We start from the raw sequence: 25,002 nt of genomic DNA on the forward strand, positions 1-25,002 counted from the left end.
TACATTGTCGTGTCATCCGCATACATTTCCATGCATGCATTATTCAATACATAAGGTAAATCATTAACAAAAATTTTATAAAGCAAAGGACCAAGGCAACTTCCTTGGGGGACGCCACATTGAAGGGTGTGTGTGTGAGTGTGTGTGTGTGTGTGTGTGTGTGTGTGTGTGTGTGTGTGTGTGTGTGTGTGTGTGTGTGTGTGTGTGTGTGTGTGTGTGTGTGTGTGTGTGTGTGTGTGTGTGTGTGTGTGTGTGTGTGTGTGTGTGTGTGTGTGTGTGTGTGTGTGTGTGTGTGTGTGTGTGTGTGTGAGAGAGGGGGGGGGGGCGGAGGTGTGAGTCCTCAGCTCTTGCGTGTGTGAATGTAACAAGTTCCTAACGTTTTCTTTCCCCTATTATTTCATGCACACTTTATTCATTGTTTTAAATTATTATTTTCTTTTACGTTATTTTGTGCATCACTCTGTTTTGAATTTGATGGAAATTTGCAATGTATGAGGTTCATCCTTTTGTGTTAAATGGCTGCATAAAGCAAGCATTTGTCGACTCTCATGTTGATAAGAGTATTAAAACTTGAAAAATATCTGTTTAAGGTAGATTTAGAACAGATACAAAATAGTTTCAAGTTTCAAGTTTCTTTAATAGTTGTCATACAGAAGTACAGAATACTTTTATACAAAATGCTTCTTACTGTTTCGCTCCAGAGACTGTGTTAGACAAGATAAGTATGAAATAAAATAGTATAGCATGTAAAATAGAAGTAAAAATAGAGGTCACAGTGTTCAGTATAGACATATGTACAATGTTCGATGCAGAATAGAAGTAACTGAGTTACCATACAATATACAATGTGACGACCCCCACTCTACCTGCTAAATGGAGAGTCTGACTCACCAGGAAGCATGGTGGAGTGGGTGGCTCGTTAACTGTATGAGACTCACCTGTGCAGAGCAGAGCTGCCTGCACCTCAATATATGTGTCTCATTCTAATTCCCTCTCAGTCTGCTTTCTCCACTCCCAGGCACAGGTTGTACCAACACCCAAGCTGCACCCTTTTGACATATTATAGCACTGATACTTACACCAAACACACACCACAGCATACTTACTCACTCATCCACACACTGCACTCACCACTGATTCTAATACAAAACATTTCATTGTTCATGTGCTTATGTCTTTGTTTGTTTAGATAGGTTTAAATAAATAATTTTTTGTTAAATTGTTATCACGTGTGGACTCCCTATTTGTCATAAATTACCTGTTTGTGACAAATTGGGGGCTCAGTCCGTTTGTAGGGCCTTTTTGTAGGAGTTGGTGCATTTGTTTGTATTTGGCCTAGTGTGGTTGAATTTTGGTTGGATTCATACTGGCATTTGGTATTTGTAGTTTGATTAGCATTTGGTATTGTGTATTTGGCTGGCATTTGTATTTAGGTTCCTATGGGGACAATTTGTTTGGGCTCTGTCTTGAGTACAGGAGGGCTATTTTGAAAGGTAATTAGGCTGCTTAATTTGGCTAGTGTCTGTGACCTGTAGGTTTGCAGCTAGTATTTGTAGCCTGTTGGCTAGTGTTTGTTTGTAGCCTGATTATTTGTATGCCAGTGTTGGGGAGTTAGCACGTGATTTGTTCTTGGGGGTGTTGGTTGTGTAGGATTTGGGAGAGAGTAGCAGTTTGTTTGTGCAGATTTCTTGTAGTAGAGATTTGTTATTTTGTTTTATTGTTTTTTTTTTGGTTACAGTTTGTTTCGTTATTGCTTGTGTTGTGGCTTTGGGGTTTGATGCCTTAAATAATACAGTCTGTGTGTTTTGGGAACCAAAAATCCCCAGGTAGGCGAGGAGGGCAGGTTTCCAATAGGGGGACTTGTCTTGGTATTTTCTTTTTTAGGCGGCTGCAAAAACGTAGGCAGAGACAGGCACTGGCATAGGCGCTTTTGTCCTCTCGGGAGCACGTCTCTGGCTCAGAGGAGTGGCTGTATAACAGGTACTTTTTCTGCCCAGAGAGTTCTAGTGCATAGATACCCCCTACAAGTAGTGGCACGAAGATTGAGGTTTTGAGGTAGTTAGTTAGTTAGTTAGGACCTGTAGTTAGTCAGGGTGGGGAGGTTCATTGGATCAGACTGTCTTATTATTGGTGTTCACGCTTCATGGTCCCGACATAAGTTTGGTTTGTTTGTAGCCACTGGTACATTATGGCCTCTGTTGTGGAGGAATTTGAGCAGTCACCATCAGTGGAACTGATTGATCAGTGTACTAAGGAGCAGTTGTTAGCGATTGCTGAGAAGTATGAGATTGAGATTCCTGTTAGACTGTCAAAAGTGGCGGTCAAGGCCAGTTTGAAGGCAGAGTTGGTGGAGAAAGGTGTTCTCAAGCCAGCTGGGGTACCGCTTCTCAGTTTTGAGCAGCAGAAGGAACTTCTGTTACTGCAGCAGCGTCAAGAGTTGGCTTTGGAAGAACTTAAGCAGAATAGTAAGCACAGACAAGAGTTTGCTTTGGAGGAACTTAAGCAAAAGACTGAGCTTGCCAAAGTGGAAGTGCAAGCTCAGGTGCAGAATAGAAAGCTAGATTTGGTCGGGGAAGGAAAGTGGCTCAGTTCTGATGTTGCTGATGGTACTGGGGATCCGTCTCAGGGGGGTAAATTTGACGTTTTACGTGAACTGCGTTTGCTTCCTCAGTTTAATGAAAAGGACCCTGATGTTTTTTTTTCATTGTTTGAACGTTTGGCAGATGCAAGGCACTGGAGTAGTGAGGATAGTTGTATGATGTTACAGTGTGTTCTCACTGGTAGAGCCCAGGAAGCGTACTCTGCATTGAGTCCCACGGACTGTAAGGTTTATGTGTGGGTGAAATCGGCAGTGCTTAAGGTGTACGAACTTATACCTGAGGCGTACAGACAGCGGTTCCGTACGTGGAAGAAGAGGGACAAACAGTCTCATCTTGAATTTTCACGGGATTTAAGTACCCAGTTTACCCGTTGGTGTGTAGCGTCTGGTGTCGATACCTTTGACCACCTCTCTGATCTGCTGGTGTTAGAACAGTTTAAAAACTCTGTTCCTGTAAATGTGGCAACTTACATTACACAGCAGGGTGCGGTGACGCCGGGGGAGGCTGCAGCATTGGCAGATGAGTATGTGTTGATTCACAAGGGTACCTTCGGTGGTTTAGCTATAGAAAAGGCTCATAGCAGAGAGACTTTTTCTCCTCGTCCAAAGTTTGGATCAGAGAGGAGGGGTGATGGTGACACACGGTATAGACAGCCACCTGCATCTGACACGCGGTATAGACAGCCACCTGCGTCTGACACACGGTATAGACAGCCACCGGCGTCTGTCAAAACATGTAACTACTGTAAACGTTCTGGACATTGGAAGGATGAGTGCCCACTTCATGGCTCGAGGGGTGGGTTTAAGGCACAAGTAAAACCTGCTCTGCTGGCCAATTCCCTTACCCATGGGATGGTGTCACCATCGGTACCGTCTGCTAAGACCATAGGACAGACACGCCTGGAAGACTATGGTGCGTTTCTTTCTGATGGTTTTGTGTCTTTACAGGGCAGTGACGTTAGGGTGCCGGTCAAGATACTGCGGGACACTGGCTCAATCGATTCGTTTGTGCGTGAGTCGGTGTTGCCTTTTTCAATTGATTCTGACACAGGGGATGTTATCTTGATTCGAGGGATGGGGATGTCTGTGTTCCCTGTTCCTGTGCATAACATTTCTCTTGTTTCAGGTTTGGGGAATGGTGATGTGCAGATAGGTGTGCGTGCTGAGTTGCCTGTTGATGGAGTGGACATCATTTTGGGTAACAATCTGGCCGGGGTACGAGTGTGGGCCGATGGGCCTCTCCCTAATGTAGTCACCCAAAAGTCACCTAGTCCAACTTTGTTAAACACTTCATCTGATGTCATTGTGTATCCAGCCTGTGCGGTTACACGTGCCATGACAGCGGCGGGTGACACACCGGGTGCTACCCAGGCGACAGGTGTTGATTCGGTTCATGTGGGTTTGATTCTGCCTGAGCAACTCCAGACCATGTCGAAGGCTGATTTGGTTGCAGAACAGGTGAATGATCCAGCTTTAAGAGAGCTGTTTGAGAAAGCCGTACCATTTGAAGACATAGGTAGCTCGGCGCAGGGATACTGTCTTCATGACGGTTTATTTTTTCGGAAGTGGATACCGCATGGGGATGCTTTCGTGGGTGACCCCATTTTTCAGTTTGTGGTACCATGCAAATTTCGTCCATTGGTGTTGCAGACCTGTCATGACAATGTGGCAGGGCATCAGGGAGTGCGGAAAACGTATGACCGTGCGCTGAGACACTGTTTTTGGCCCCGTTTAAAGCGTGATATTGCCGCATATATCAAAATGTGTCACACGTGTCAGTTAACTGGGAAGCCAGTCAGACCATCACACCGGCCCCGCTCTCTCCTATTCCTGCTGTTGATCAGCCATTTGACGTTACATTGGAGGTGGGGGGGGGGGGGGGGGGGGGTAGGAGGGATGACACCCTTTACAATTCAAACTATTTGATAAACTTCTACTTTCAGCCCGGAAATGCATTCTGATAAACTGGATTAAGGATAAGCCTCCATTTTTACAAATGTGGTATAGAGAGATCTTCGGTGTGCTACCCTATGAAAGACACTGTGCAATGCATAGAGGCAACGACGCTTCCTTTCAGGAGGTGTGGGCCCCACTACACTTAGACTATTTTCCTGCTGAAATTTCTCGGATCCTTCTAAAGGCCCATTGTATGGACAGACCTAGGATAGGAAAAAATAAATATATGTACTGTATGTCTACATGTGAATGGGCTCGAGGCAAGTGCAATACTGTACAGTGCCTGTCTTGGTTTGCTTTCCTTTTTGCTTGTTTTTCTTTTTGTTTTGTTTTTGCTTGCTTATGGTGTGGATGATGGCATAGAGATGAACTGGAGGACCCCCCCCCCCTTGTCCCAATGTGTGTTTTTGTAATGTAAGTAACTGTACGTGAAAAATCTATAAAAAATAAATAAATTCAAAAAATAACCAAAAAGAACTAAATTCGTTAATTTTTGAAACCATGAACTTTAGTTCAAAATGTTGAATTATGAACTATGAACTGAACTAGTTCATTTAAAAAATTGTGAACTGTGAACTGAACTAGTTCATGTAGAAAGTGAACTTTCCCAACACTGATCGTTTGTCATCTTACATTTACATTTACATTAGTCATTTAGCTGACGCTTTTATCCAAAGCGACTTACAAGTTCTGGAAGACCAGTCATCAGGAAGGGCACAACTCTATCAGCTGAGTAACAATGTTCATCAAAGTGTTGAGTGCTACAGTGTAGGTTAGTTTATTAGGACAAGTGCATGACAGTAAGGTTAGTTAGGGTTAGATATATATATATATTTTCTTTTTTTAAATGTTTAAATTCAGATAATGGTTGAAGAAGTGCGTCTTTAGTCGACGGTGAAAGGTTGGACGGGTTTCGGCTGTCCTAACTGGGGTGGGTAGTTTATTCCACCATTGTGGGGCAAGGACTGAGAATAGGCGACTTCTCTTTGATGACCCTCCCGGAGCTTGGATAGGAGTAGATCTGAGGCGGCCAGAAGATGCAGAGCGTAGGGGTCTTGACTGAGGTGTGTAGTTAGAGACCATTGACCGGAGGTAGGCGGGAGCGGTTCCCTTTGCCGCATGGTATGCTAGGTCAAGGGCCTTGAAGCGGATTCGTGAAGCAATGGGGAGCCAGTGCAGGTCCCTAAGAAGTGGGGTGACATGGGCCGACTTCGGTAGGTTTGAGATCAGGCTGGCCACTGCGTTCTGAATGAGTTGAAGAGGCTTGGTGGCAGTGGCCGGGAGGCCAGCGAGCAGTGCGTTGCAGTAGTCGAGGCGGGAGATGACTGTTGATTGGACGAGGAGTTGGGTGGCTTCTTTTGTCAGGGAGGGGCGGATCCTTCTGACGTTGCTCAGGAGGAATCAGCAGGTTCTGGTTGTCGCTGCGATGTGAGCAGAGAAGTTCAACTGGTCGTCGAGGACAACACCAAGGTTCTTGGCGGTCGGGGACACGGTCACAGCTGCATTCTCGACTGTGATGGAAAGGTCGGTCAGGGGGGAGGATTTGGCCGGCAGGTGGAGCAATTCTGTTTTGCTTAGGTTCAGTTTGAGGTGGTTGGTCGTCATCCAGGCGGAGATGTCGGACAGACAGGCCGAGATCCGCTCAGAGACGTGGATATCTGAGGGAGGGAAGGAGAGGAAGAGTTGAGTATCGCCGGCATAACAATGATACGAGAAGCCATGAGACTTGATAATGTTACCCAGTGATTTAGTGTAGAGGGAGAAGAGAAGGGGTCCTAGAACCGAGCCCTGGTGGACACCCGTCCGCAGGGGGGCGGGTGGCCGACAGGGTCCCTCTCCATGACACTTGGTAGGAGCGGTCAAAGAGGTATGATGTCAGCCATGTCAGCGCAGAGTCAGCCACTCCCATTCCTGCGAGGGCCGCGAGGAGGATCTGATGGTTGACTGTGTCGAAGGCTGCAGATAGATCTAGGAGAATCAGGACAGAGGAGAGGCCTTTCGCTTTTGCTAAGTGAAGTGCATCTGTGACCGCAATGAGGGCCGTTTCTGTGGAGTGGCCAGTCCGGAAGCCAGACTGATTAGGGTCTAGGACAGACCTGGGCATTGTACGGCCCGCGGGCCGGATACGGCCCGCGGGATGATTCTGACCGGCCCGCAAAAGATTACATGATAATAAAAAAATATATAAAAAAAATTTAAAAAATATATTCTTTTTAATATTTTTTTTTATTTTTATTTTTTTTTACTTGCTTAACTAGGATTTGACTTGATTCAACAACAAAGCAGTCGGGGCAAGCTGAAAATGGTCGAAAGTGTGGTTATTTGAAGTTTGGATTTCTTTTTTCACAACTGAGGTAGGTAGATACAATTTTTAGAGACTAAAGTACAGAAAAAAAGTACCGTTGGGTACCGGTATCGATTCACAGGTACCGGTACCGTATCGGTTCAAATGTGAACGGTACCCATCCCTACTGAACACACAACTGCAGGGCAAGGGCATTTTTGCTCATGAAATGCATATATAGCCATGTGAAAGCCTTCATGACAAAGTTGCAATTAATTTCAAGGCAACTAGGCAGCAACAATCTCAAACTCAAAATTGGATCCACCTATATGTGAACAGACATTCTCAGTCATGACGTTTACCAAGTCCAGGTACAGATCCTCTCTCACTGATGAACATCTGGCAGCTGTGCTTCGCATCTCCACCTCAGACATGCAACCTGACTTTGATGGACTTGTTAAAGCTCAACAGAGACTGGATTTATCACACTGAATGAAAAAAAAAGAGCTGAAGAACACTAAAATGTGGAAATATAACAAGTGAAATGGGACACTTGATATTTTTTTTCTTTTTTTTGCACAGTTCTGAAAACATTAAATGTTTAATATAGGCATGTAGAGTAAAAAAGGCTACTGGGACACTTTTCTTTACACAGTTCAGTGACATGTCTTGTTTATTTTGGCTATAAGATGATGTGATGTCTTTAGAAAGCTAAGAAAATCCTTGTTTCAATAGTATATGAAACTCAAAATAATAACTTTATTTGTATAGCACTTTTTCATACATGCCCTTTGTTATTAATGTTTCACATTTTGTTTATCATTTTGGAAATAAATTCTATTTGAATAAATTATATTTTTGAAAGCTAACCTCACCTTTTAATTGCCAAATAATAACATACACTCTTACCAGGGGTCAAAACAATGCCATTTACTGCTTTTTATATAGAAATAAAATGTATATTATGCATAATTGACTTTGGAATTTTGGCCCGGCCCTCCAACATATTTTCAGTTGCTCATTCGGCCCCCCGGGAAAAATAATTGCCCACCCCTGGTCTAGGAGGTCATTCTGTAAGAGATAAGCAGTAAGTTGGTTGGATACAGCACGTTCAAGTGTTTTAGAAAGGAAGGAGAGAAGAGAGACAGGACGATAGTTGCCTATGACGGTGGGGTTCAGGGTGGTTTTTTTTTATGAGCGGCGTGACTGGCTTGTTTTAGGGAGGTGGGGACCCCCCCCGAGTTGAGTGAGGAGTTGATGGTTGCAGTTAGGAATGGGAGGATGTCTGGTGCTATGGTCTGGAGGAGTGGGGAGGGTAGCTGGTCCAGCTGGCATGTAGTCGGACGGTTTGACGTTACCAGTGTCAGGGTCTCGGCTTCTGTAATGTGAGAGAAAGATGACAGAGTGAAGGATGAGGTTCTCGATTCAGCATTTGGAATGGGTGGGGGTTGGGAGAAGGAGCTGCAGATGTTCTCCACTTTTTCCTCAAAGAAGATCGCAAAGTCTTCGGCAGAGAAAGATGAGGGAGGAGGGGGTGGGGGGGGGGAGTGAGGAGGGAGGACATGGTAGCATGCAGTTTGCGATAATAATATCCAATAGTTCGCTCTAGGCAATCACCATTGCCGATCTGTAGATCTGCTGTAGTCTGGGGAGCTCTCAACTCGGCGACAAATAATGTTACCTCCTCGGCCGGTTTGACTATAGTATTTTTATGATTTACCAGAAGTGCTGAGTCCAATGTAGTCTGGTGAAAACGCACATTATCATCCTGATAGATTTAGATCATAATCAGCCAGTATCACCTCGTCACTTGTGTTCGTGAAGTTTCTGCGTTGTGTTTATCTCTTACTCCGAAGTTGACCTTCTCATACTGGCTGTACAACTGTGTCATCCCCGTTAATGCAATCCGTAATCAGAAGAATTCAACACTGGCAAACGTGGTACCTTTCTTGGAAAAACATTGTTTATTCCATAAACAAAGCCTCGTACCAGATGTAACCAACTCTGTAATGTCCTTGAACAGTCTTAATTCATTCTTCTCCACCGTCTCTTATGCTATTAGTCCAATGGTTCTGGGCCTCGTCGTCAGCCAAAACCTCCCCTGTTAGCCGAAGCTAGCGATGATGTGGCATATTCCCCTCCCCCACCCAGCGAGGGTGAGGAGGGATCTCAAAGTCTCTGATCAACGCGTCTGCTCGCCTGTGTGTCGTGTCTCAATCTAACTTACCCCGGAAAACTCATGGCTCATAACGTTTTTTCCCTAGCAACGGGGCCCCGCCCCCTCTTCTCGTTACTAAGGGACACGCTACCATGGCAACAGCAGTCTAGTCTTTGACACACTAACCGTCTTCTAGCGATGTCGAACTCTCCCCATAGCTCTGACCAAACCATCCCCCACCAGCGGCCTGTTATCTCCTCTGTTGAACAACTCGGCCGACAATGACCTTGGCACTCACACACCCTGCTTGCTGCCCTCTACCGTGGAAACACACACTGGCTGCCGGCTACTTTTAAGATCTATAGATCCGTCTGAGTAGATGCTGTCACCCACCGATATATTTACATTAGAATGCAGATATTTACATTATATACACATTGAAAAACAAGGATTCCTTCAATCCATAAGTGTGATTGTTTTGTCTCTTCTATTAGTCTCCACAAGTCGTGATCGCCATAGCTCACTGCTGCTCGCTCTCTGCTTTGAGTGCTAGACAGACACTCCCCACACTAAAGTGCCCCCACACTAAACTAGCCCAGTTCAAAAGGTAGGCGATACTGCCACATGTCGGGATTCGATCATCATTTCAATTCTAACTTAATCAGAGGTGCCAGGAAAAATATATCTCAATATAAAAGATATCTCTAGTGTTGGCTTTCAAAAACGAGATATCTCGTTTTTGACGCTCAATGAGTTAAGAACACGGCACACACCAGTCTGTCCGATTTACAACTGCTCTTCAGCGCTCCTAAATCCTGCTCTTAGCTACGAGCGAATCCCAGAGAAGGGACCGTTCGTGAATCCCAAAATCGGCCTGAAAAGGTCTTAAGTGGAGCTACGATGACATTTTCTCTTAACTTTTGTCTTAAGTTTGTTGGTGAATGAGACCCAATGTTGGTGAATGAGGTCCATTGTACATTGCTATCCTACAGTGTTCTATGGATAAGCTATAGATAAGATAAGATAAGATGATCCTTTATTGATCCCCTTGGGGAAATTCGGGTGTCAAAGCAGCATGGGGGGGGGGGGGATACAGGGTGGGGGATGCATAGCTTCACAGTCCTATACAGTCCAGTATCTATATACACTATAGATACACTTAAGGTATAGATACAAATACAATATAATAATATAAAAAGTACAAACACAAGATAGTCCAGTGATGAGAGTCCAGTGATATGAGTCTCTAGTGCAAAATACAAGATAGTCAGTACGGTGATGTGAGTCTCTAGTTCTCAAGTCCCGAGTTGTGACAGTGATAGTTCTGGCAGCCCTTTGTTGTAGAGCCTGATGGCTGCCGGTATAAAGGACCGGCCCAGGCGGTTTGTGGTATGTCGGGGGATGAGTCTTAGGCTGAACGTGCTCTTCATTCTGGCTAGCTCCTCGTAGAGGGGGTGAGATTGAGGTAGTGTGAAGGGTAATTTCACATTCTTAATCCTCTGGGGCCCCACAACAGGGTTGATCCATGAAGTCATATGTTATCCTTCTCTCAAAAACTGTTAAAACACTATATCCATTCATTATATTCAGAGCAGGCCAGATAACGCTTGCATCCAAGGCCGCAGCGAGCCCTCCGCAAGGGCCGATCCCATCCGACTCCCCAAATGACCATATAAAGCCAACCCAATCAGAGACGGAGGCGTCTCTATCTCACTGTGTTAAGCCATTACAATATTGCTTTGTCTTCACTTTCACTCTGACAGACCTGTGAATATGCACTCTGACAGACTGAAAGTCCGTATGGGCGTACTGTATATATATTTTTTCTTTTCCAATAAACCTGTATTGTATTCATTTAACGTGAGTATTCCGGCTGTCTTTCTGCTCCTGTTTGATTATTTCAGAATATCTGATTCGCAGTGTGACACTGTTTTAGGCTGCTGGATGTCCGTGGAGAACCTGGTGGTTTGCACGCTGATTTAAGGCCAATCTCTTGTCTCTGTATTTCATTTAACCATCCCTGGAGACGTCAAAAATCCACCACAGTAGGTAGTTATGAGTACAATGAGGTAGGTAGTTATGAGTACAGTGTAAGACATTTTTAGGCAGTGTAGGCAGTAGACACTATAGTATGGACTGAGCATAGGCATCAGAGTTCAGAGTTCATGCGGATGTTATAGGTTGAGTATAGGCAACAGAGCCTTGAACATAGGCCTCAGAGTTCAGAGTAAAACGGTATGGAGAGATGTGTGTGTGTGTGAGAGAGAGAGAGAGAGAGAGGCACAGTGTCAAGGAGAGTTGCTTGAGGAGACAAGAGAGATGAAAGAGCCTTAGATTGTTCAGCCATGATATTTATAACAGACAGGTCTAGAGACGGGGAGAAGAGGTGGAACAATTGTAACGACTAGGACAGGTTAGGCCTGTGATTTACAGTATTCCACTTTTGGGTCTCTCTCTCTCTATTTTAATTGTATTTTAGTACTTCTGTTTTATATGGATAGATGTATTTTATAATCTGTTATGTTAGCCCTCTGTCTTTACAGTCTATTCCAAAATCCCAGACTCTAAACTTCCTTGAAATGGTCCTTTGAGCGGACTGGAATCGTGCTATTGTATGTTGTCTCAGGGTCTATGACAGCAGCAGAGCTCTGCGGTAGTCTAATTTGTTTAGCCTGCGGGCGGTCTTCCTGACATAATGAATATGACTAAAGTGTGTTATGCAGCTGTCTTTTATTGATTTTGAAATGCTCAAAAATACCCCCATGTCCCCATGGATCTGTTGCAGTTGACTACCGAATGTTAATGTGGTCAAAATCATACTGAAATGTATGCTACTCATGATAATCTAAAGAAAAAACAAACCAAAAAACCTGAATAGTCAAACCATTGAATTGAACAGCCAAATCCCATTTTACTATTAGAGGCAACCTACCTCTGGTTTTCCCATGATTGCACAACTCTGGTAAATAATGAAAAACAAGCTCATACAGTTCAGTACAGATTGTGCACAAGGAAACAATAGGGGCTGATAGAACGACAAAAACAAGATGATATTTGGGTGTTTCTCTTGAATTCAGGAGCGGGGAGGCAAGGATTGGTGCCGTGGGTTGAGTTCACTAAGACGTCTCTCGCCCCCCGGTCTACTGTAGCTGCCAAGTCTTTCATCCTTTCCTCCTTGTGTGTGTGTCATTCAAGTGGGGGATGCCAAGAGGGCCTTGACGGAAACGCCACACCAGCTTGTGTACCACAGTAGTTACAGTACATTCATACCAGCTTGTTGTGTACCACAGTAGTTACAGTACAGTCACACCAGCTTGTGTACCACAGTAGTTACAGTACATTCACACCAGCTTGTTGTGTACCACAGTAGTTACAGTACAGTCACACCAGCTTGTTGTGTACCACAGTAGTTACATTACAGTCACACCAGCTTGTTGTGTACCACAGTAGTTTCATTACAGTCACACCAGCTTGTTGTGTACCACAGTAGTTACAGTACAGTCACACCAGCTTGTGTACCACAGTAGTTACAGTACGTTCACACCAGCTTGTTGTGTACCACAGTAGTTACAGTACATTCACACCAGCTTGTTGTGTACCACAGTAGTTACAGTACAGTCACACCAGCTTGTTGTGTACCACAGTAGTTACATTACAGTCACACCAGCTTGATGTGTACCACAGTAGTTACAGTACAGTCATACCAGCTTGTTGTGTACCACAGTAGTTACATTACAGTCACACCAGCTTGTTGTGTACCACAGTAGTTACAGTACATTCACACCAGCTTGTTGTGTACCACAGTAGTTACAGTACATTCACACCAGCTTGTTGTGTACCACAGTAGTTACATTACAGTCACACCAGCTTGTTGTGTACCACAGTAGTTACAGTACAGTCACACCAGCTTGTGTACCACAGTAGTTACAGTACAGTCACACCAGCTTGTGTACCACAGTAGTTACAGTACAGTCATACCAGCTTGTTGTGTACCACAGTAGTTACAGTACATTCATACCAGCTTGTTGTGTACCACAGTAGTTACAGTACATTCACACCAGCTTGTTGTGTACCACAGTAGTTATATTACAGTCACACCAGCTTGTTGTGTACCACAGTAGTTACATTACAGTCACACCAGCTTGTTGTGTACCACAGTAGTTACAGTACATTCACACCAGCTTGTTGTGTACCACAGTAGTTACAGTACAGTCACACCAGCTTGTTGTGTACCACAGTAGTTACAGTACATTCACACCAGCTTGTTGTGTACCACAGTAGTTACATTACAGTCACACCAGCTTGTTGTGTACCACAGTAGTTACAGTACATTCACACCAGCTTGTTGTGTACCACAGTAGTTACATTACAGTCACACCAGCTTGTTGTGTACCACAGTAGTTACAGTACAGTCACACCAGCTTGTTGTGTACCACAGTAGTTACAGTACATTCACACCAGCTTGTTGTGTACCACAGTAGTTACATTACAGTCACACCAGCTTGTTGTGTACCACAGTAGTTACAGTACATTCACACCAGCTTGTTGTGTACCACAGTAGTTACATTACAGTCACACCAGCTTGTTGTGTACCACAGTAGTTACAGTACAGTCACACCAGCTTGTGTACCACAGTAGTTACAGTACGTTCACACCAGCTTGTTGTGTACCACAGTAGTTACAGTACAGTCACACCAGCTTGTTGTGTACCACAGTAGTTACATTACAGTCACACCAGCTTGTTGTGTACCACAGTAGTTACATTACAGTCACACCAGCTTGTTGTGTACCACAGTAGTTACAGTACAGTCACACCAGCTTGTGTACCACAGTAGTTACAGTACAGTCACACCAGCTTGTTGTGTACCACAGTAGTTACAGTACAGTCACACCAGCTTGTTGTGTACCACAGTAGTTACAGTACATTCATACCAGCTTGTTGTGTACCACAGTAGTTACAGTACATTCATACCAGATTGTTGTGTACCACAGTAGTTACAGTACAGTCACACCAGCTTGTTGTGTACCACAGTAGTTACAGTACAGTCACACCAGCTTGTTGTGTACCACAGTAGTTACAGTACAGTCACACCAGCTTGTTGTGTACCACAGTAGTTACATTACAGTCACACCAGCTTGTTGTGTACCACATTAGTTACAGTACAGTCACACCAGCTTGTTGTGTACCACATTAGTTACATTACATTCACACCAGCTTGTTGTGTACCACATTAGTTACAGTACAGTCACACCAGCTTGTTGTGTACCACATTAGTTACATTACATTCACACCAGCTTGTTGTGTACCACATTAGTTACAGTACAGTCACACCAGCTTGTTGTGTACCACAGTAGTTACAGTACAGTCACACCAGCTTGTTGTGTACCACAGTAGTTACAGTACATTCACACCAGCTTGTTGTGTACCACAGTAGTTACAGTACATTCATACCAGCTTGTTGTGTACCACAGTAGTTACAGTACAGTCACACCAGCTTGTTGTGTACCACATTAGTTACATTACAGTCACACCAGCTTGTTGTGTACCACAGTAGTTACAGTACAGTCACACCAGCTTGTTGTGTACCACAGTAGTTACAGTACATTCATACCAGCTTGTTGTGTACCACAGTAGTTACAGTACAGTCACACCAGCTTGTTGTGTACCACAGTAGTTACAGTACGTTCACACCAGCTTGTTGTGTACCACAGTAGTTACAGTACGTTCACACCAGCTTGTTGTGTACCACAGTAGTTACAGTACATTCACACCAGCTTGTTGTGTACCACAGTAGTTACATTACAGTCACACCAGCTTGTTGTGTACCACAGTAGTTACAGTACAGTCACACCAGCTTGTTGTGTACCACAGTAGTTACAGTACAGTCACACCAGCTTGTTGTGTACCACAGTAGTTACAGTACAGTCACACCAGCTTGTTGTGTACCACAGTAGTTACAGTACAGTCACACCAGCTTGTTGTGTACCACAGTAGTTACAGTACATTCACACCAGCTTGTTGTGTACCACAGTAGTTATAGTACGTTCACACCAGCTTGTTGTGTACCACAGTAGTTACAGTACATTCACACCAGCTTGTTGTGTACCACAGTAGTTACAGTACAGTCACACCAGCTTGTTGTGTACCACAGTAGTTACAGTACAGTCACACCAGCTTGTTGTGTACCACAGTAGTTACAGTACAGTCACACCAGCTTGTGTACCACAGTAGTTACAGTACAGTCACACCAGCTTGTTGTGTACCACAGTAGTTACAGTACAGTCACACCAGCTTGTTGTGTACCACAGTAGTTACAGTACAGTCACACCAGCTTGTTGTGTACCACAGTAGTTACATTACAGTCACACCAGCTTGTTGTGTACCACAGTAGTTATAGTACGTTCACACCAGCTTGTTGTGTACCACAGTAGTTACAGTACATTCACACCAGCTTGTTGTGTACCACAGTAGTTACAGTACAGTCACACCAGCTTGTTGTGTACCACAGTAGTTACAGTACGTTCACACCAGCTTGTTGTGTACCACAGTAGTTACAGTACAGTCACACCAGCTTGTTGTGTACCACAGTAGTTACATTACAGTCACACCAGCTTGTTGTGTACCACAGTAGTTATAGTACGTTCACACCAGCTTGTTGTGTACCACAGTAGTTACAGTACATTCACACCAGCTTGTTGTGTACCACAGTAGTTACAGTACAGTCACACCAGCTTGTTGTGTACCACAGTAGTTACAGTACAGTCACACCAGCTTGTTGTGTACCACAGTAGTTACAGTACAGTCACACCAGCTTGTTGTGTACCACAGTAGTTACAGTACATTCACACCAGCTTGTTGTGTACCACAGTAGTTACAGTACATTCACACCAGCTTGTTGTGTACCACAGTAGTTACAGTACGTTCACACCAGCTTGTTGTGTACCACAGTAGTTACAGTACAGTCACACCAGCTTGTTGTGTACCACAGTAGTTACAGTACAGTCACACCAGCTTGTTGTGTACCACAGTAGTTACAGTACAGTCACACCAGCTTGTTGTGTACCACAGTAGTTACAGTACAGTCACACCAGCTTGTTGTGTACCACAGTAGTTATAGTACGTTCACACCAGCTTGTTGTGTACGACAGTAGTTACAGTACAGTCACACCAGCTTGTTGTGTACCACAGTAGTTACAGTACAGTCACACCAGCTTGTTGTGTACCACAGTAGTTACAGTACAGTCACACCAGCTTGTTGTGTACCACAGTAGTTACAGTACAGTCACACCAGCTTGTTGTGTACCACAGTAGTTACAGTACAGTCACACCAGCTTGTTGTGTACCACAGTAGTTACAGTACAGTCACACCAGCTTGTTGTGTACCACAGTAGTTATAGTACGTTCACACCAGCTTGTTGTGTACGACAGTAGTTATAGTACGTTCACACCAGCTTGTTGTGTACCACAGTAGTTACAGTACGTTCACACCAGCTTGTTGTGTACCACAGTAGTTACAGTACAGTCACACCAGCTTGTTGTGTACCACAGTAGTTACAGTACGTCCACAGTCCACACCAACAGAGAGTTGATATGCATCGTTGCCATTAACATTCTGGTGGTGGATGTGTTAAACATTCAGATGTTCCCAGTCTAACGTACGGCACTCTACATACTTAAGTCAGCTCTCACTCCCATGACAGCATCATCAACACTCTATAGCAGCCAGCAGGCATACCAAAGGAAATAACCACATACACTCGCAAAGGGCCTTATTATCCATTCCAAGTCCTGCGCTTTTAACATTTCTCTCCCCTCTCTCTCTCTTTCTTTTTATAAAAGTGGGCAGTCACTCCCCTGTGGAGGAGACAGAGCTGTGTCTGTGCAGAGAGTTGATGGATGAGTCGGTAACTGTCTGAAGACGTCACGTGGGGCGTATAAGCAGAAGACACATCGCCCATCAGTCGACTCATCTACTTCACCATAGAGAGACGGGGGAGAGGGGATGGAGCGGGGAAGCCTGTAAAATATGGCTCCTTTAACAAACCCAAAAGTGGAATACTGTAAATCACAGGCCTAACCTGTCCTAGTCGTTACAATTGTTCCACCTCTTCTCCCCGTCTCTAGACCTGTCTGTTATAAATATCATGGCTGAACAATCTAAGGCTCTTTCATCTCTCTTGTCTCCTCAAGCCACTCTCCTTGACACTGTGCCCCCCTCTCTCTCTCTCTCTCTCTCTCTCTCTCTCTCTCTCTCTCTCTCTCTCTCTCTCTCTCTCTCTCTCTCTCTCTCTCTCTCTCTCTCTCTCTCTCTCTCTCCTCTCTGTCTTAGACAGACATTTACATACTGTATGCACGCATGATCGCGCACACACACGCGCGCACACACACACACACACACACACACACACACACACAGACTACAGTTCATTCTTCACAGAAGATTATTTTTGACTGTTGTGAGCTTTCCTCTGCACTGACAAATAAATGTTTAAATACCACCCTGTCCCCCTCCCTTTTTTATATCCACAGTTCTTCATTCTCCTCCTCCTCATCTTCTTCTTGGAGATACTGTCCATCATGCTTTTCTTCATATACCAAGACCAGGTAAGACATGTTGCTTGTTGTCAGCATTTACCCTATTGAGCACTTATTGCATTGTGGTTTTGTTATTGCAATCTGAACAAGGCCTAGTTAATCCAGGTCCATCCAGTGTATGCCAATAACATTATTGGTGGGGCCTGCTTATTGTCTTAATTGTTTTTGTGTTGTTGTTGCTTATTGTTGTCATTTCTCTTTGTATTGTAAACTAAATGCTACATCGTGTTTTGTCCCACGAAACCAAAGACATTTCCGCAAAATAATTTACATGTCGGGCACTCTGTAGCTGACGCATATGAAAGGAGATGGGTCACTGTTGGGGAAGTTCAGACAAGGTTGTCATGTTGAGGGATAAAAAGACTCAACACTGACATTCTCCATGAATAACTTATTTAATGGGATTGTATGAACATGGCTTCAGATGCTTTTATTTTGGTTGCCACTTGCACATATAATGGGGGGAGAGTCTCTGGGCTGCAGCAGTGTCACACTTTCACCTTGTTCGTGAATCTCAATTTGTTTCAGCTCAGTCTATTTTACACGGTTTCCCAGTAAATAAATAAGTCATGGTCTGGGGAGAAACGCAGAGGAGCCTTTCCATTTTTTTTGCAGATGAATTTGTAATTCATGCACATTTTCAACTAAGGAATTAATAACCGAGACAGTCTAATAATAAGGCTATAGATCACTGGAGTATTTAATTTTTCCAACTAAATATTTTTATAGAATAGAATAGAAATCCTTTATTATTACCTCCTTAGAGGGCAGGATACATAGTCCTGGATCTTTTCTTATTGCCGCCTTAAAGATATGGCTCAGTTCACTGAAGATGTGGCTCCAGAACCTAGAAATCAGCCTACACCCCCAAAAGATATTATCCTGAAGCTGCTGAAAAGGCAATAAGATGTTATCCTAAAACAGCACACCTATTACGTGAATCCCTTTGCCAAGATTCAAAAATAGAAAACCTCAAGCCAGGTAAGAATTCCTGATTGTCAAGAGACCGGGGAGAGCATGGATTTGACACCTTGTCTCGGTTCATAATCAGTGGATATGTGTCTTTTAAGATCATCAGATCTAGATGTCCCCAAGCTCCAAAGGGACTCTGGAAAACATTAATCTACATGAAGCCCAGGAATCTATGCAAGAGTCACGCATAAGGTATAAGTGTAGCCAAGTCCACATAGTGTGGGAGTGACAAACTATTATTGGTACTGCTAGTCCATCGTTGTCTTTAGGCAACTGCAGAGAGCTAATCTTCTGTCTTGGTCTTTTGCCATGCCAGATAAAATAAGAGAAGGATGTGCAAAGGCAGCATTGGCAAGGGGTACAATAGTCAGAGGAGCCCATTCATCTTTATGAAGCTGATCCAACCAACCAGAGAAAGTGGGAGATTATGCCCACAAGCCAAGTCTTGTTTCACTGCAGTTAGTATGTGAGCAAAGTTTAACTTCCATACGTCTCTAGCATCAGGTGAAATGTTTAAACCCATGTATGTGAAACCAGCAGGTGGTCACTTGAAAGGGAAATTCACTTATTATTGGTAGGACGGTAGGAACAGACATTTCAGGAGAAGAAAGAAAGAGGAGGACATCATTAGCATACAAAGCAATTTTATGTATTGTATCACCAAGAGCTATTTCCTTGAGATCTTCATGGCACTTGACCTCTCGAGGCTCAAGTGCAATGGTTATCACACAGGCCGAAGGAGAATGATATATAGTTTTAATCCATTTGCGAAATTTCCTCCTAGCCTGAACCTCTCAAGGACGTCAAACAGGTACCCCTACTCGAACCAATCAAATACCTTTTCAGCATCTAAAGAAATGGCGAAGTGCTTTATGCTTAAATTGGTTTGTTGTTTGCTTAAATTGTGCACCATTCTGATGTTATGATGTTTGTAGATCAAACGACTATGGATAAAACCCGTCTGTACAGGATTAATAATACTTGGGAGAAGCCCTTCTAACCTCCTAGCAAGGAGTTTGGAGAGCAATTTACTTTCTACCGGAATAAGTCTAATTGGCCACAAATATCAGGGTTTCTTTCTTTCTTCAGGATGACAGACTTATTAGCTAGGTTCAAGATTGAGGGGAAACTGCCCTTTTTAAAATAATCCTTGAGTGTGTCTGTAAGGGGATCCACTATGATATTCGCCAGTTTTGTATAGAACTCAGGGCAATATCCATCCGGCCCTGCCGCCTTCTCTCCCTTGAGTACTCTTAATAGTCTCTAGGACCTCCTCCTCTGTGATTGGCCTGCACAGGTCTTTCTTTTGTTCAGATGAGAGAGTTCTGAGTTCTACATTATCTAGGAATATTTTCCTTGTCTCCTCAGAGGCAAGACAATCTGAAGAGTATACAGTAGCTTCTGATAAAAAGCTGTATAGCATTATAACATGCTATTTATTTAATTTGATTTGTCACATTTAACTCCTTTACTGTCTTGAAGTGAAGATATTGAAAATGTATCCCTTCGACCCAAGGCTAGGCGAACCAATAGCCAGCTTGTTTTGTTTCCTGATTCAAATAATAGAAAAGTCTGAATTTCTGGTTAACAATTGATCTAAAGCAGAATGAGTAGTGTCCAGATGTTTGCCTATGTTTTTTTTCTCTCTCCCATTTTCTACCCAATTTAGTTATTATGCCAATTCCCTGTGTGTGTCATGGTCCTGGTTGTTGCGCTGCCCTACTGTCAGTCTGGGGAGGGTATCGACTACCACATGTCTCCTCCGATACATGTGGAGTCGCCAGCTGCTTCTTTTCACTTGACAGGAGTTTCACCGGGAGAGCGTAACGCACACAGAGGTTCACACTCTCTCCCCTAGATCCTAGATAGTCACTAATGCAACAACCAGGACTAATACCCTCTCTGGCTTCCCACTCCATGAACACTGTCAATTGTATTCATCTGACCAAATTGAACCCTGTGATGTGCGAGTGCCTTTACCTCTCTCTACACTACCCAGCTGCCCATGGCCTCTTGTGCTGATGTGTAGGATATGATGAGCTCTAGCCGCATCCCACAAAGTGGTAGGATATGAAGCTGTTCATGTCTGATGATTTAATCTCAATGATGAAGTGTTTGAGTTCTTCAACCAAGGCTGGGCTGCTAAGTAGAGAAGGGTTCAAACCCTGGTGCCTGCAACTGTAGTAGTTTTGAATAGGGAAATCTGTAACACTAATTATGGTGGCAACAATGAAACTAGTTGCTACAAAATAAACACATCCAGTGAAAATAATTAAATGTGATGTGATTTTATGTTGAGTGAAATTATCATTTACTGAATGTTGAGGTGAAATGTGAATTTTAAGGATGTTTAAAATGAATCACAATCTCTGCTAAAAGGTCGTACAAGCCAGTGGATGGTACATGCATAGAAGATGGTCTAAGTGGGGGAAAATGCATTTTTCTATTACAGAATTATCCTTTTTGACCAAATTAACCATTCTGTGTCAGCAATTCACCAGTGACTTCAAATATGACAGAAAAATTATGATGTATGACATATTTTTATATATGAATGACTCCCCATTCAGAAAGATTAGTCCCCATTATCAAGTTGGTGGCAGAGTGAATCGACAGAATCATCTCTAGACAGATGCTATAAATAACATGATCTGGGCCATTCCAAATTCAATCCATCTTAACACTTTGGGTGCCAATCACGCGTTACACGTTTCTGGGCCCCAAACGTTGAGTGCCAAAAACTTGTTGACACGTTTCTGGGTAGTTTTTCCTTTTTTTCGATATTTTTATTCATTATCCATCCAGGGAGCCTGGTGTTACATAGGGAATTAGTCTGAGGTCGCCAAAGTGCAATACCGGCCACATCCAGCTAGACGGCGGTATCAAGCACCGTTTGAAACCTTGTATCTTGGCATGTGCGTCGACCTAATGTCTCCGGGTAGCTTTTCTTTTTTTCCCGCAAGGGTTGCGGTTATAACGGTCGGATTGAGAAGAATCAAATGCTCCCGATGCATGATGTGTGGTGGATTATGTTGGCGACACGATGGACATCAATACTTGGAATCACGACCAGATAATTGGAATATTGATATATGATATCAATCTTGCGTTGATCCAAGCATGTCTTCACCTCGATCTGAACGTGTGTGTAACGTTAGTCCACAACGTATGCCATTGCCGATCAAAGCATCAAAAAACGACCCCCCCCCTTTCATGCATTCATGATGAAACATAATACCTATGATATAGATTTGATTTGAGAATAATAGTTGGTCCAGGCAAGAAACGGCAACGGTTATAGTATAATACATGCATTAAGGCTATTCCTCAGCATTTCAGGAATTACCCCAGACCGATCTAAAAACATACTTATATTCACCACGGTATAATACGCAAATGTATGCATGGTAAAATTATCTCTTTTTTGCATCTTTACCGGAAGAAAGTCACTGTCAAATGACCATAGTATTGTATCCATAGCTATAATATAGAATATAGTTATAGCTCTACAAACAAGGTGACGGACTCCTATCTTTTAAAGTGTGGCAGTGAATAGATGGGGCCCGAAAAAGGCGTGACACCCAATGTGTTAAAGAATACGGCCAGTGTAATTAAAATGTTTTTCTTGTTGTCAACATAGCAACAAAACCAACAATACATTTATCCTACTTACAAGTACTGTATGGTCCATCTAGCCAATACCAGATGTAGCTAGGGTGACCAGGTCAAAATGGTTCAGTCGCAGGACAGCAGCACAGCTTTTGCGGGACAATGCGGGACACGTAGGGGGCGGGGGGGGGGGGGGGGGGGGGTGAAAAAAAAAAAAAATGTATTTAAATTTTTTTTTATTGCTAATTAAAATTAAATAAATGTATTTATTATTTAAATGCCTATATATCATATTCGACGCAGACGGTAGGCTATATATAGCTCATTTTGTTATTAATCTTATTAAACTCACCTCCGGTTTTGGGGATATTAGCCTCCGGATTCTATTGCCCCCTTCCCTCTGGACAGTGTCCCGGCGATACTCCCCGTGTATTCTGTTATGATAACAAACCGACCCTCTGATTGATTCAGTTCTCAATAATAGTCGGGCCAGACTTGCTGAACAATTATATGTGACGTCCCCCTCTCCTCAATGGGTGATGGTGAAGCTCCCGTCAGTGGCAGATCCTGCATTCTACCTTTTGGGGATCATCTGAAACGGTGTTCTGCGAAATTCTACTATACCTGCTGGCACGCATGGCGCACGCATTCGCATGACCCACAATCGTTCACACTACAATATCCTGCCACCTTGCTGACGAACGTCTTGTTGAGTCTTGTTGTTGATATATCTTAAACAATATCTTAAACATATGTTTTTCATTGCACTTTTTGAACTGTATATGCATGTAAATATTTGCATGTAATTGGCTTTGCAGCCGAATGTATTTGTAGATGATAAAATGTCGGTACACCTGTTGGAATTCGGAGTGAACTATAGGGTGACGTCACCCAGCTGTCCAAACATATAGGCGATTCGCGCTACGGCAGCAGTTCTCAGCAGAGTAGTAGAATTCCGCAGAACACCGGCTCGGACAGGTGACAGGCAGCGCGACTCGAGTGAGCTGCTCAGCAGCCTCGGCTGGAGATGCATCCTGCTGCAGGACCACAGCACCGATACTCTCAGGACCGTGACACTTTGCGGACCCACACTCTCCACTCAGCCATTGGGTGGGACGGTCACGTGACCCAAATCAGCCAATGGGAGCGAGGGTCTGGAGAGTGTGGGTCCGCAAAGTGTCGCGGTCCTAAATGTGTCGGTGCTGTGGTCCTGCAGATGGATACTATTGCTCGGCTGCGCAATGCATTGGTTTGTGACGTCGCCCGATTTTTTTATTTTAAATATAAGAGGGTATTGGAACGAGGCATTAAATTAACAACATTTCAAACATTTTTTAAATAATAATCTTTGAAAAATAAAAAATAAAAAATAAAAAATAAAAAATATAATTTTTTTTTTTTTTTTATCTTTGAATTGCAGGACATTGCTTTGTTGTTGCGGGACGCGGGACAAACGGCCCAATATCAGGACTGTCCCGCGATCGCGGGACAGGTGGTCACCCTAGATGTAGCTCATATTATGTGGGTATTATAGGGTAAATATTATTTAGAAGTCATAGTTGATGTAAAAAATGTGTTAAAAAATTCAATGGATCAGCATAATTCATTGTTTTATTTTATTTTTATTTATCCTTTATTTATCCAGGAATGTCCTATTGAGATACAAGATCTCTTCTTCCAGGGAGTCCTGACTGATTGTTGCAGCTGCATTCTACATTTTCCTAGACTCAAGTGTAATGTGCATGCTCTGGGACTACACTGTTCTGTTTACTACTCTACATTGATAGAATGATAGAGCTTGTTGCCTTTTTGAAGTACATTTCATAATGCTACAATGTCCCTGTTTATCATGATAATAAATTATGATATTTAAAACTGGAAACATGTGTTTGTGAGCAGTATTTAATGATTTTAGCATACAATAGGAATATATGGCTTCCTGGTTGAGAGCTCCTAATGGTAGGAGAGAGTAGGAAGAGTGTTGAGAGTAGAATTAATGCATTGTAAGTTTTGGTATTTTTGCAGACAATGTTGACAATAAGAAAAAAAATGCAATGACACTGGCCCTATTCTCTAAGAGTGTCGCCAATGACAAATCTTCTTCTAATCTATGGCCTACTTGTATTGCATTATACATGAGTTAGAAATGCTGACAGGCTTCCCCATGGAGCAGAGGCCAAGGCTACTTCTGTTTGTATTGCTTGAGTTTCTTTTGGTAAATACAAATCTCCTTTGATATTTCCTCTACTCTTTTGTTCTCACTTTGAAACCATAGCTTTTGACTCCCTCTCTGGGCTTTATTGGCTTTTATCTCTTTGTTATGGTAATTGTAATTCTGGCATGGTACAGGGGAGTCATTGCCCCCTCTTAGCTACTGCAGTGGATTCCCCTCGCAATTTGTCTTTTGTGATGTACTGTAATCCCATGAGTCTTCCTTGATTGGCGTAGTCTCCCCCCCCCCCTTTCAATTGACACGTTTTTTGTATGTCGTCCCTCACCCAGGCCTTTCCCTTAGCGTCTGTGTTCACTGACGTTTTGCGCAACCCTGCCAATTCAGACTGAATAATTCAGTTTTATCAGGATTTTTCTGTCCAAAGAGGTCGATTAGCATGGAACAAAAGTGAGAGAAATAAACATAAAAGGCAAGGATAGATAGATGTACGGCGTGTTCTACTGGAATATCAATGAAGAATGGGGGCTGTTACCACTGATGTCATTGCTATTCTGAAAGCAGCAGGGAGGCCCAGCAACAAGCACTATAATACCACCAGGAAGGATGCCACTATGTTCAACACTCTCATCTGGTTGGCTGAAAGTTTACAATATAG

The 25,002-nt window shown here is 43.3% G+C and overlaps 1 protein-coding gene across 2 annotated transcripts in view; it reads left to right on the forward strand.

Annotated features, from left to right (window-relative positions):
• tspan4a (tetraspanin 4a) overlaps positions 1–25,002 on the forward strand; it is a gene marked incomplete at its 5' end in the record, with an annotated part of 316,465 nt that overhangs the window by 214,025 nt on the left and 77,438 nt on the right. For both annotated transcript variants that reach the window (XM_084337536.1, XM_084337535.1), the window contains one exon: positions 17,528–17,602. In XM_084337536.1, the coding sequence (XP_084193662.1) occupies positions 17,528–17,602 (75 nt within the window). The remainder of the gene's footprint in view (positions 1–17,527; positions 17,603–25,002) is intronic.

This window comes from Notolepis coatsorum, assembly GCF_963971535.1.
Source record: "Notolepis coatsorum genome assembly, chromosome: 20".
In the NCBI taxonomy this organism is placed as follows: domain Eukaryota; kingdom Metazoa; phylum Chordata; class Actinopteri; order Aulopiformes; family Paralepididae; genus Notolepis; species Notolepis coatsorum.